The sequence below is a fragment of the Mobula hypostoma genome, chromosome 2, assembly GCF_963921235.1.
Source record: "Mobula hypostoma chromosome 2, sMobHyp1.1, whole genome shotgun sequence".
Taxonomy (NCBI): domain Eukaryota; kingdom Metazoa; phylum Chordata; class Chondrichthyes; order Myliobatiformes; family Myliobatidae; genus Mobula; species Mobula hypostoma.
Genome location: NC_086098.1, coordinates 211,887,542 through 211,900,871, shown reverse-complemented (window position 1 = coordinate 211,900,871; position 13,330 = coordinate 211,887,542). Strand labels below are relative to the sequence as shown.

Sequence of the window (13,330 nt, the reverse complement as noted above, 5' to 3'; positions counted from 1 at the left end):
CAGGAGATTAGTGTGCAAACTTAAAGCACACGGTATTGGGGGTAAGGTATTGATGTGGATGGAGAATTGGTTAGCAGACAGGAAGCAAAGAGTGGGAATAAACGGGACCTTTTCAGAATGGAAGGCAGTGACTAGTTGGGTACCGCAAGGTTCAGTGCTGGGACCCCAGTTGTTTACAATATATATTAATGACTTAGACGAGGGAATTAAATGCAGCATCTCCAAGTTTGGGGATGACACGAAGCTGGGTGGCAGTGTTAGCTGTGAGGAGGATGCAGGGTGACTTGGATAGGTTAGGTGAGTGGGCAAATTCATGGCAGATGCAATTTAATGTGGATAAGTGTGTGGGCTAATTCATGGCAGATGCAATTTAATGTGGATAAGTGTGAGGTTATCCACTTTGGTGGCAAGAACAGGAAAACAGATTATTATCTGAATGGTGGCCAATTAGAAAAAGGGGAGGTGCAACGAGACCTGGGTGTCATTGTACACCAGTCATTAAAAGTAGGCATGCAGGTACAGCAGGCGGTGAAAAAGGTGAATGGTATGCCGGCATTCATAGCAAAGGGATTCGAGTACAGGAGCAGGGAGGTACTACTGCAGTTGTACAAGGCCTTGGAGAGACCACACCTGGAGTATTGTGTGCAGTTTTGGTCCCCTAATCTGAGGAAAGACATCCTTGCCATAGAGGGAGTACACAGAAGGTTCACCAGATTGATTCCTGGGATGGCAGGACTCTCATATGATGAAAGACTGGATCGACTAGGCTTATACCCTCTGGAATTTAGAAGATTGAGGGGGGATCTGATTGAAACGTATAAAATTCTAAAGGGATTGGACAGGCTAGATGCAGGAAGATTGTTCCCGATATTGGGGAAGTCCAGAATGAGGGGTCAAAATTTGAGGATAAAGGGGAAGCCTTTTAGGACCGATATGAGGAAAAACTTCTTCACACAGAGAGTGGTGAATCTGTGGAATTCTCTGCCACAGGAAACAGTTGAAGCCAGTTCATTGGCTATATTTAAGAGGGAGTTAGATAAGACGCTTGTGGCTAAAGGGATCAGGGGGTATGGAGAGAAGGCAGGTAAATAGGGTTCCGAGTTGGATGATCAGCCATGATTGTACTGAATGGCGGTGCAGGCTCGAAGGGCTGAATGGCCTACTCCTGCACCTGTTTTCTATGTTTCTATAACAATTACAGCATGGAAATAGGCCATCTCGGCCCTTCTAGTCCATGCCGAACTCTTACTCTCACCTAGTCCCACCGACCTGCTCTCAGCCCATAACCTTCCATTCCTTTCCTGTCCATATAGCTATCCAATTTAACTTTAAATGCCAACATCGAACCTGCCTCAACCACTTCTGCTGGAAGCTTGTTCCACACAGCTACCACTCTCTGAGTAAATAAGTTCCCCCTCATGTTACCCCTAAACTTTTGCCCTTTAACTCTCAACTCATGTCCTCTTGTTTGAATCTCCCCCACTCTCAATGGAAAATGCATATCCACGTCAACTCTGTCTATCCCCCTCGTAATTTTAAATAGCCCCTCCCTCAAGTCCCCCCTCAACCTTCTACGCTCCAAAGAATAAAGACCTAACTTGTTCAACCTTTCTCTGTAACTTAGGAGATGAAACCCAGGCAATATTTTAGTAAATCTCTTCTGTACTCTCTCAATTTTATTGACATCTTTCCTACAATTCAGTGACCAGAACTGTACACAATACTCCAAACTTGGCCTGACCAATGCCTTATACAATTTCAACATTACATCCCAACTCCTATACTCAATGCTCTGATTTATAAAGGCCAGCATACCAAAAGCTTTCTTCATCACTCTATCCATATGAGACTCCACCTTCAGGGAACTATGCACCATTATTCCTAGATCCCTCTGTTCTACTGCATTCTTCAATGCCCTACTATTTACCATGTATGTCCTATTTTGATTAGACCTACCAAAATGTAGCACCTCACATTTATCAGCATTAAACTCCATCTGCCATCTTTCAGCCCACTCTTCTAACTGGCCTAAATCTCTCTGCAAGCTTTGAAAACCTACTTCATTATCCACAACTCCACCTATCTTAGTATCATCTGCATACTTACTAATCCAATTTACCACCCCATCATCCAGATCATTAATGTATACGACAAACAACATTGGACTCAGTACAGATCCCTGAGGCACACCACTAGACACCGTCCTCCAATCTGACACACAGTTATCCACCACTACTGTCTGGCGTCTCTCATCCAGCCACTGCTGAATCCATTTTACTACTTCGATATTAATGCCTAATGATTGAACCTTCCTAACTAACCTCCCGTGTGGAACCTTGTCAAAGGCCTTATTAAAGTCCATATAGACAACAACCACTGCTTTACCCTTGTCAACTTTCCTAGTAACCTCATCAAAAAATTCAATAAGATTTGTGAAACATGATCTTCCGCGCACAAATCCATGATGATTGTTCCTAATCAGACCCTGTCTATCCAGATAATTATATATACCATCTCTAAGAATACTTTCCATCAATTCACCCACCACTGACGTCAAACTCACAGGCCGATAATTGCTAGGTTTACTCTTAGAACCCTTTTTAAACGATGGAACAACATGAGCAATGTGCCAATCCTCTGGCACCATCCCAGTTTCTAATGACATTTGAAATATTTTTGTCAGAGCCCTTGCTATTTCCATACTAACTTCCCTCAAGGTCCTAGGGAATATCCTGTCTGGACCCGGAGACTTATCCACTTTTATATTCCTTAAAAGCGCTAGTACTTCCTCTTCTTTAATCATTATACTTTCCATAACCACCCTTCTTGTTTCCTTTACCTTACACAATTCAATATGCTTCTCCTTAGTGAATACCGATGAAAAGAAATTGTTCAAAATCTCCCTCATCTCTTTTGGCTCCACACATAGCCGTCCACGCTGATTCTCTAAGAGACCAATTTTATCCCTCACTATCCTTTTGCTATTAATATAACTGTAGAAACCCTTTGGATCTATTTTCACCTTACTTGCCAAAGCAGCCTCATATCTTCTTTTAGCTTTTCTAATTTCTTTCTTAAGATGCTTTTTACATTCTTTATATTCCTCGAGCACCTCATTTACTCCAAGCTGCCTATGTTTATTGTAGATCCCTCTCTTTTTCCAAACCAAGTTTCCAATATCCCTTGAAAACCATGGCTCTCTCAAACTTTTAACCTTTCCTTTCAACCTAACAGGAACATAAAGATCCTGTACCCTCAAAATTTCACCTTTAAATGACCTCCATTTCTCTATTACATCCTCCCCATAAAACAAATTGTCCCAAACTAGATGGGGGAACAAATTGTTGTAGTTGTACATTATTTCCCCCAAATTTCCATTCTCTCTTTGCCAACCTTTTAGGATATCTTAGTCAAATGGTCATTCCAGTGTCTGGACATGAACAAAATATTTGAACCAGTTACAGTCTTGTTCTAGGCATTTGTAAATGCTGATCTTTATAGAAGGACCCACTCAGTAGCTTTTTCTATTGATCCATTTCTCGGGGAATGGATTAAGCTGACAAGGCAAAGGTTTCTTTCTGGCTCCTGCTTGCCCTTGAGAAAGTGATGAGCTACCTAATTGGACCACTTCAGTGTCTTCTCTAGGCTGCTCTGACTGCTGCAGACCGTCCATTGAAGTTGCTTCCACTGAATTTATGAGTACTTGATGGTATTGTCAATGGTGTCTTTGATCATATGGGTGGTGATTGAGAGCTGACTTGAGACATTTTTTCCACTCCCCCCTTGTATTCTAACCTACTTCCTTCAGAGCTTGCAGCACTCCATTCACTAGCCCTGATGTCATCATTAAACCTGCTGAAAAAGTTTGTGCTAAAGTGGTCTAGAGACCATCTTGTAGAGGCCAAACCTCGGCTGTTGGGTATCTCATACCTCCCTTTGGATAATTACCCAATCATTGAACATAAGCCATGGTCATCCAGGCAGTCATGGACTTCATTTCCTTAGGAGATCTTCTGTCCACAGCTTCCACTCTTACTGTATCCCAGCCCTGTTTATTTTGGACTTCTTTCTCCTCCCTGAAATCTACAAACAAACAACCCTGGCAGACTTATTGTTTTAGAATACTTTTGCCTTATCAGAATTATTCTTTCGACCTTAACCCTATCCTTTCTCCTCAGGTCCATTTCTTTCCCACTTACAATATATCCATCTGATGAACTTTGTGACATTCAGTGTCCAATTACCTGGTCCCAGCAGGCTCATCTTTACTATGATGTAAAATCTTTTTACACCTCTATCCTACTGTACATGAGGAAGATCTGAGGAACCTCTGCTTCTTCCTTGAAAAGAGACCAACCAATTCCCTTCCACCAACACACTCATTCATGTGGTTGAACGTGCTGTCACATTGAACAATTTCTCCTTCAACTCCACTGACTTCCAGGATGAAGGATCTCCAATCAGAAACATTAGCTCTGTTTCTCTTCCCACAGATGCAGCCTGATCTGCTGAATATGTCCAATATTTTGTGTTTCTTTTTGGAGGCACTTCCTATTCATAATTCAGGAGCATAATAAAGTACTTTCCACTTCAGACGATGAGTACAATTTCAAGAAACTCAACATCATCCAAGTCAAAACAATCCACTTGGCTGCCATCCTATCCACTACCCTAAACATTCATGCCCTCGGCCAATGACATGCAGTGGCTTCAGTGTGTACCATCAATAAAATGCACTGCAGTTACTCACTCAGGCTGCTGAAACAGCATCTCCCACCCTCTACCACTAAGAAGGACAAGGGCAGTAGACAGTTGGAAATACCACTGCCTGCAGGTTCCTTACCTTATCATGCATTGCCCTTACTTGGAAATATATTGCCAGCCCTTCAGTGTTGCTGGACCTAAATCATGTAAAATCTTCCCCAATAGTTCTGGGGAAGTATCTTCACTGGAAGGCCAACAGTTCAGGAAGACAGTTCATTCAGAAGGGAATTGGAGATGGACAATAAACGCTAGCCTTGCTGGTGATACCCTCATGCTGAAAATGAAGGAACAGTAAAAACTGATCAGGTGGTAATAGGCAGATTGAATTTGTAGTGTTTTTGTGAATAGGACACATCTACGTTCTCATTAAATGCTAACAGTGTAACTATTCTAGGACAACATTGCTAGAGCTGGGAATCATTCTAAAGCACGCGTCCTGCAGCTGGGATGTTGTCGCAAAAGCATCCACTGCTCGAAGTTTGTGATGCTTCAGAGGCTATGGGATTCCTAACTGCTGGCTTTAACATTCCAGAGACAAAAACTGTTCGGAACACCCATAGCACTAGCTTCAAATCCCATAAGTTAGTAGAGATACAGAGTCAAGTCCTTGGAATCTCTAGGTAGTTGAGTGAACTCGGCCTTTTTTCCTTGGAGCAATGGAGGATGAGAAGTGACCTGATAGAGGTGTATAAGATGATGAGAGGCATTGATCGTGTGGATAGTCAGAGGCTTTTCCCCAGGGCTGAAATGGCTAGCACAAGAGGGCACAGTTTTAAGGTGCTTGGAAGTAGGTACAGAGGAGATAAAGGGGTAAGTTGTTTTACACAGAGAGTGGTGAGTGCATGGAATGGGCTGCCGGCGATGGTGGTGGAGGCGGATACGAAAGGGTCTTTTAGGAGACTCCTGGACAGGTATATGGAACTCAGAAAAATAGAAGGCTGTGAGTAACCCTAGGTAATTTCTCAGGTAAGGACATGTTCGGCGCTGTAGTTTTTTTTTATGTTTCTAGGTATAATTACCACACTGGGTGGTGCTTGTATCTGATTAGGTACTGTAGGGTTTTCACTGTAAAATATGCTCTGCTGCCAAACAAAAAAAACACTCAGTATAACAAGTATAACATGTACTGAAAGGCCACACAGGAAACAAATAGTTGTAGAACTAAGATTCTGTTATGATAAATCAGCAGACTATGGGTATGGACAGCTGCCATATCTCAGTTGATACTTGCCAAAGTTAGTTTGAGCAAAATGTCAGATCAAGGCTGTCTATTGTTTGTGCATAGCCACTGCCAGTGATTAATAGCTGTGGTAAAATTTGAATGCTGCCACTATGATATTATGAGGGCCAATACTCCAAATCTGCTGTACATTTGCAAATTATATTGCTAATATTTTATAATAGGCAATTAGTTTAGGTCACATTGCAATTAGAATACTCATTCTCTGACTTAACATAAGATTTGTATTGTGTACATTAACCGTTCTTAACCATTGTTCATTAATATCAACAACCAATCTAAAGATAAATAATTTCTGTAATAGTAAAACATTTAAACAATATAGTACATTTAGAAAATCAAATTGAAAAATAAAACTTGAATGGAAACTCCCTAAAACATTCCAGTAACCAACTGATTCTATGTTTAGAATTTTTAGACTTTTGAGAACAGAAATGTGAAAATGCTTGACACCTGCTGTGCATGGCTTTATATTCTTAACTATCAAAGTTTGTGCATAAATATAGAATTCTGTTTATTCAGTTATGAATTTATTTTTAAAAGCCACGAAAACTTTTTTATGATTTTCATAATCTAAGATTGTTATCTGCTTATTGCAATCTATTAATTTGCCTTGAGCTAGTTTCTGTTTTTGCTCTCATGTTTGACATCACTGATTTTTATTTCTTTTGCTGCTTTCTTCTTCATGTACTGTTATGTCGCATACTTTTGATGAAATCTTATTTTTTCCATTGCCATTTGTGATCTATCCAAATCACATTATCTTGTCTTATGATTTATTGATCAAGTTTCACAGTCTCCCGTGGAGATATTTGAAAATTTTCTGCTGAAGACCTTTAAAAAATGCTTGTAAAGCATGCAGTTTGATGACATAAGAACATTTGAAAGAGTCGAATGTTGAAACAGAGGGGAAAAACACGTTTTATTTGCTAGAATATTTTAAAGCACTTGTCACTTCCAGTCTTAGTCATCATGAAAATTGGCATACACAGAAACATAAATCTGTTCTTTATGAATGACTACCAATAGCCTCAGATAACTAAATTATTCATTTTTTGAACACTGTCTTGTATAAACCTGGTGGTGTCTAAGATTATATATTGTTCACCTTTAAGTTTAGTTTTGAAGCATGCCTTGTATAATCTTGTATGTATATTTCTGCTCTGCTACCCAGGTGATGCTCCTTTCCAATGCCAATTGTGTGATGCTAAATTTAAAATCAATTCAGACCTAAAGAGACACATGCGCATCCATTCTGGTGAAAAACCATACCAGTGTGACTATTGTGATTATCGCTGTGCCATGAAGGGGAATCTCCGATCTCATGTCCGTGTGAAGCATAGCATGGAGAACACTTTCAAGTGCCCTCACTGTGACTTCCAGTGTGGCAATAAATCCACTCTTCGGCAGCACGTAAGGTCTCACCAGCCAGATAAGCCGATTAAGTGCTTGCAATGCAGCTACTCCTGTTCCAGTAAAGGATCTCTGAAGGTGCATGAAAGGATTCATTCTGAAGATCGACCTTTCAGATGCAAATTTTGCTGCTTTGATTCAAAGCAACGGAGTAACCTGCTTATGCATATGAAGAAACATCATATAGGTAAGGACAAGACTGGTGCAGGGAAGAAAGATATTGATGGTCGTAAGCAAAACAGTTCAAGGTTAGTGGTCAAACTGGATGCCAAAAAGCCTTTCAAATGTGACTTGTGTGAAGCAAGTTTTGTCAGAGAAGATTCACTACGCAGCCATAAGAATCAACATCGTGATTTGTCCCACAGCAGTGAAAGTAGTGAACTAGGAGTTCTACATCTGCAGGTGCATCATGATAACCAAGGCAATTCTCCTTCAATGTCTAGTGATCTTCAATCAAGATCAGTCACATCCTTTAGCAAAGGAGAGGTGAATATTATTGTTAGCCACCAGCTAAATCCAACTAACCCCATTGTTCAAGAAGCTGTAAATGAACATCCTACAATAAGAGATTCTATGGTGTCTGAATCCAGCCCAGATGGGGATGATGTAACCTCCAGTAGCCAGCTGCAACTGTTACAACAGGTCAGCCTGATTGCTCCAACTCAACAGACAATATCCCAGAATGAAGTCGAAACTAGCTCGTCTTTAGAACAGGAAGGCCCTTTACTTAGCCCAGTTGATTCAAGTTCTACAGACAACCTACATCAGGCTCTAATGCAGACCACACCAGATGCTAGCCAGGAATCTTCAAACAACCAATCATTCATCACCGAACCTGCAATTAATTGTTCAGATCTGGATGGCTTCAATGCCCTCATTCAAGAGGAAAGCAGAGAAGTCACTGTAGTTAGTGATTCTAACCAGACTGTTGCAACTGCCTCCTCATCCTCAACATCGCCCATCTTCTCCTCCCCATCCCCTCAGATGCAGGAATCTAAACAAACCTATTCTCTTGTTCCAGCTGGTGCTCCGTCCAGCGTTACTTGCTCAGTATTACAAATCCCATCTCATAACTCTTCAGCTACAGAATTTCCTTCCCAGTCCGAGGAAACAAACAGTCTTTTGGTATCCAGTATTGGCATCAGCACTTCAGGAGTGATTATACAGAGTCTTCCAGTGGTTGTTTCCACAGCACAGCCACAGCCATCTGATGATCAGCTCTCTGAGAGGGCTTTCTATTCTGAGTCCAGTGCTCCATCAGCCTTAGTGCTGCAGGATACCTCTCAACTTTCTGATTGACAACCAATGCACCCCACCCCTGGTGCAAAGAACGCAAAACCTATCTGTTCTGTAACTGAAACTCAAGGGTGGACAATGTAGTATGGGTATATTTCTGGTATGGAGCCCCAGTGTAATTAACTGAAGTTCAGTGATGAAGTAGAATCCGGTGTTGTTTGCTGTGTTCTGTAGGCAGCTCTGATCCAGCAAGTGTGATTATTTTGCACAGTCGCCTTTGAAGTGGGACCATCCCCACAACAAACTATCTTGATAATTGTAATCTGAGATCCTAGGCTCACCTTGCATCTTCTGTTAAAGTTAGCAGAGTTTGGATTCAAATCTTGACCTTAGTTAATAATTCAGAATATTAATTACTTTGTTCTTGGGTGAGTTCAATACTTAGTAGCTCATTGCAAGTATACACTCCAAAATAGAAGGGAAAGCAAAATCATCAGTGAATCATATTCTCTTTCATGTTTGTCTGATCAAACAGCTTATTGATAAATCATATTGAATGATGAAGGGAGTATGGTAAGTGAGGGTAGGGATCAAGTGTGAGCCTTTCAAGCTTTGGTCCTTGTGGAGTTAGCATTAACTAAATCAGCATCAGAAATGAGTATTCAAAAACTGGGGATTTGGGAAGAATTCATAATTAAGTTATTATCTCTATTGAATATGTGTTTGCCATGGGCTGTACATTCATAATCTCCTGACTGTTTGGGTTCACAGATTATGGATCTTTATGAGCAAAAGTATTCAAAAAATAAACAACAGGTTTTTATCCAAACAATTCCTGAGCAAAAATACTCAAGGAAAAACAAAAGATATTCCTATTAAGTGGCATCAAATGATTTTACTCAAGTAGGCAATGTAAACTGCACCACCTGGAGGGAGATAAAACTGAAGCTAAAAGCTAATGGAGATTGTTCCTCACGCAGGACATAATTCTCTCATGATTTTGCTTCTCCTGTTTCTTCCATATAATCTCTAATTGAATCTAATATTGAACACAATCATTCTATAATGGATTTAATTTTAATCTGAAGTTAATTAAACCACTAAATTACAGCTACCAAGCATCTGAGTGCATTTGAAGCAGGATAAGTTTTTAATGAATCATCAACTAGATGCAGCAAGCATGTATAAAATTGTTATACTTCAATCGGGGTAGAGCTTGTATATTGTGAGTTGTAACTATTCCGTGAATGCAACTGCAAACAAAGCTAGATAATAAAAGTTTACCAGTACAAGAAGTATAATCTGTGGAGTGTGCTGTATCAGGTTAAGCATTATTTTGAAATTAGAGGTTTATAAGATTTATTATCAAACTCCAATAATGAGGAAAAAGAAACATGTGTCAATAACTAACGGGATCAATAAACTGACCTTGAGTTATCTCAACATCCTTGCTTAACTCATTATGTAATCCAAGCACAAAGCAATTAATTGTCTTCAGAGATCAGAAAACTTTAAGTGTATATGAAGTGCCTGTGGAACTTCAAACAACCAAATTTCTTGAGTCATTTGTGCCTGTCCATCAAATTCTTTGTGTAAAGGCATCTCAGAACTTTCTAACTCTTGGAAAGTTAATGAAACAGTGCACCCTGTGGTTGAACAGGGAATTGCTGATACCAACTGAAGGATTTCAGTCTTGATGCAGGACTTGATCTGAAAAATTGATTGTACCTCTACCACTAAGTTCCTCTAGCAGTTTGTTTTTTTTTAAAAACTCCAGATTCCAGCCTCGGCCATCTCTTGTGTCTGTAGTTCAGTATTTATGTGTATGTTGAAGATCCTAAGTTTCATAGAGCAGCAGTGATAAGATGCAAAATTTCAGTCATTAAGAATTTAAAGTCTAGCCTAATACAACAATTTTTGTTAAATGCCCTTGAAATTAAAGTGAAGCCTTTTAATATGATAGGATTTCTTTTTGAGTTTATGTTGGCTGTGTCATCTAAGCTGGTGAAAATTATTCCTTCCCAATCCTGACTTGTAGATGGTGGAAAAGCTTTTGAGGTGATTCTCTGAATGCTTGTTGTGCATACAGTGATGGTAATATCATTGAATACCTAGGATCGGGAAACTTTTTCACTGGAGACGGTTACTGTGGCATTTTATTTACCACTTACCACTTATCAGCTTATGCTTTAAACATTGTCTGGTCTTGCTATGGGCTTTATTAGACTGCATCATTCTACAACCACCCTCAGGCTTCCCCACTTCTGATCTTATTACAGAAGGATTTTCATTGATGAAACAATTGAGATGGACTCTGCCTTGAGGAACTCCTATAGTGATGTCCTCAAGTTGGGCTTTAAACCAGGGAGCAGTCTGATGTCCTCACTAAGCAAAGGGATGCTACTCAGGTAAAAAAAACTGCTGGTTTCAATGGATTTGTGCAACCCAGAAGCAACTCGCACTTCTTCTGGAGCTAAGCCTGATGACATGAGAGCAGAACGACATTCTCCATAAACTACCAACAGATTGCTTCCTTTGCAAGAGCTGCGAGACCTGAACAGACGTTGTCCCTGTTGCCAGACAGGAGATAGCACACGAGAACTGGCATTTCTTTTACAAGAACAGAAGCACGCACCTGTTCATTGTGAGGAAGGCCCTGCTCAGATTGCACCTAGCTGGCTCTGAGGTGCAGAGTGAAGCTTTGAATTTAACTGAATTGACTTTATTACTTACAGCCTTCATATGTATATAAGGAGCAAAAATCTTTATGTTATGCCTCCGTCTAAATGTGCAATGTGCAATTATAAATATTATGTACAACAGGATAGTCAATATAACACAGAAATACGGTTGTGTCAGCATGAATTAAGCAGTCCGATAGCCTGGTGGAAGAAACTGTCCCGGAGTCTGTTGGTCCTGGCTTTTATGCTGCGGTACCGTTTCCCGGATGGTAGCAGCTGGTACACTTTGTGGTTGGGGTGACTTGAGTCTCCAATGATCCTTCGGGCCCTTTTTACATACTTGTCTTTTTTAAATGTCCTGAATAATGGGAAGATCACATCTACAGATGTGCTGTAGTGTCCGCACCACTCTTGCAGTTTCCTGTGATTGAGGGAAGTACAGTTCCCATACCAGGCAGTGATGCAGCCAGTCAGGATGCTCTCAGTTGTGCCCCTGTAGAAAGTTCTTAGAATTTGGGGGCCCGTACCAAACTTCTTCAACTGGCTGGGATGAAAGAGGCGCTGTTGTGCCTTTTTCACTACACAGTCAGTATTTACAAACCATATGAGATCCTCGGTGATGTTTATGCTGAGGAATTTAAAGCCGCTCACCCTCTTAACCCCAGATCCATTGATGTCAATAGGGGTTAGCCAGTCTCCGTTCCTCCTGTAGTCCACAACCAGCTCCTTTGCTTTTGCAACATTGAGGAAGAGGTTGTTTTCTTGACACCACTGTGTCAGGGTGATGACTTCTTCTCTGTAGGCTGCCTCATTGTGATTTGAGATTAGGCCAATCAGTGTAGTGTCATCAGCAAACAACAGGAATTCTGCAGATGCTGGAAATTCAAGCAACACACATCAAAGTTGCTGGTGAACGCAGCAGGCCAGGCAGCATCTGTAGGAAGAGGTGCAGTCGACGTTTCAGCCGAGACCCTTCGTCAGGACTAACTGAAGGAAGAGTGAGTAAGGGATTTGAAAGTTGGAGGGGGAGGGGGAGATCCAAAATGATAGGAGAAGACAGGAGGGGGAGGGATGGAGCCAAGAGCTGGACAGGTGATAGGCAAAAGGGGATACGAGAGGATCATGGGACAGGAGGTCCGGGAAGAAAGACAAGGGGGGGACCCAGAGGATGGGCAAGAGGTATATTCAGAGGGATAGAGGGAGAAAAAGGAGAGTGAGAGAAAGAATGTGTGCATAAAAATAAGTAACAGATGGGGTACGAGGGGGAGGTGGAGCCTTAGCGGAAGTTAGAGAAGTCGATGTTCATGCCATCAGGTTGGAGGCTACCCAGACGGAATATGAGGTGTTGTTCCTCCAACCTGAGTGTGACTTCATCTTTACAGTAGAGGAGGCCGTGGATAGACATGTCAGAATGCGTCGGGTCTCGCCCCAAACAGTCCTTCCAGGTGAGGCAACACTTCACCTGTGAGTCGACTGGGGTGATATACTGCGTCCGGTGCTCCCGATGTGGCCTTTTATATATTGGCGAGACCCGACGCAGACTGGGAGACCGCTTTGCTGAACATCTACGCTCTGTCCGCCAGAGAAAGCAGGATCTCCCAGTGGCCACACATTTTAATTCCACATGCCATTCCCATTCTGACATGTCTATCCACGGCCTCCTCTACTGTAAAGATGAAGCCACACTCAGGTTGGAGGAACAACACCTTATATTCCGTCTGGGTAGCCTCCAACCTGATGGCATGAACATCGACTTCTCTAACTTCCGCTAAGGCCCCACCTCCCCCTCGTACCCCATCTGTTACTTATTTTTATGCACACATTCTTTCTCTCACTCTCCTTTTTCTCCCTCTGTCCCTCTGAATATACCTCTTGCCCATCCTCTGGGTCCCCCCCCCCCTTGTCTTTCTTCCCAGACCTCCTGTCCCATGATCCTCTCGTATCCCCTTTTGCCTATCACCTGTCCAGCTCTTGGCTCTATCCCTCCCCCTCCTGT

General features: G+C 41.6%; 1 protein-coding gene across 3 annotated transcripts in view; it reads left to right on the top strand.

Annotated features, from left to right (window-relative positions):
• Positions 1–10,073, top strand: part of zfp64 (zinc finger protein 64 homolog (mouse)) — a 77,060-nt gene extending 66,987 nt beyond the window's left edge. For all 3 annotated transcript variants that reach the window (XM_063031095.1, XM_063031104.1, XM_063031112.1), the window contains one exon: positions 7,179–10,073. In XM_063031095.1, the coding sequence (XP_062887165.1) occupies positions 7,179–8,716 (1,538 nt within the window). In that variant the 3' untranslated portion in view covers positions 8,717–10,073. The remainder of the gene's footprint in view (positions 1–7,178) is intronic.
• The last annotated feature ends 3,257 nt before the right edge of the window (positions 10,074–13,330 follow it).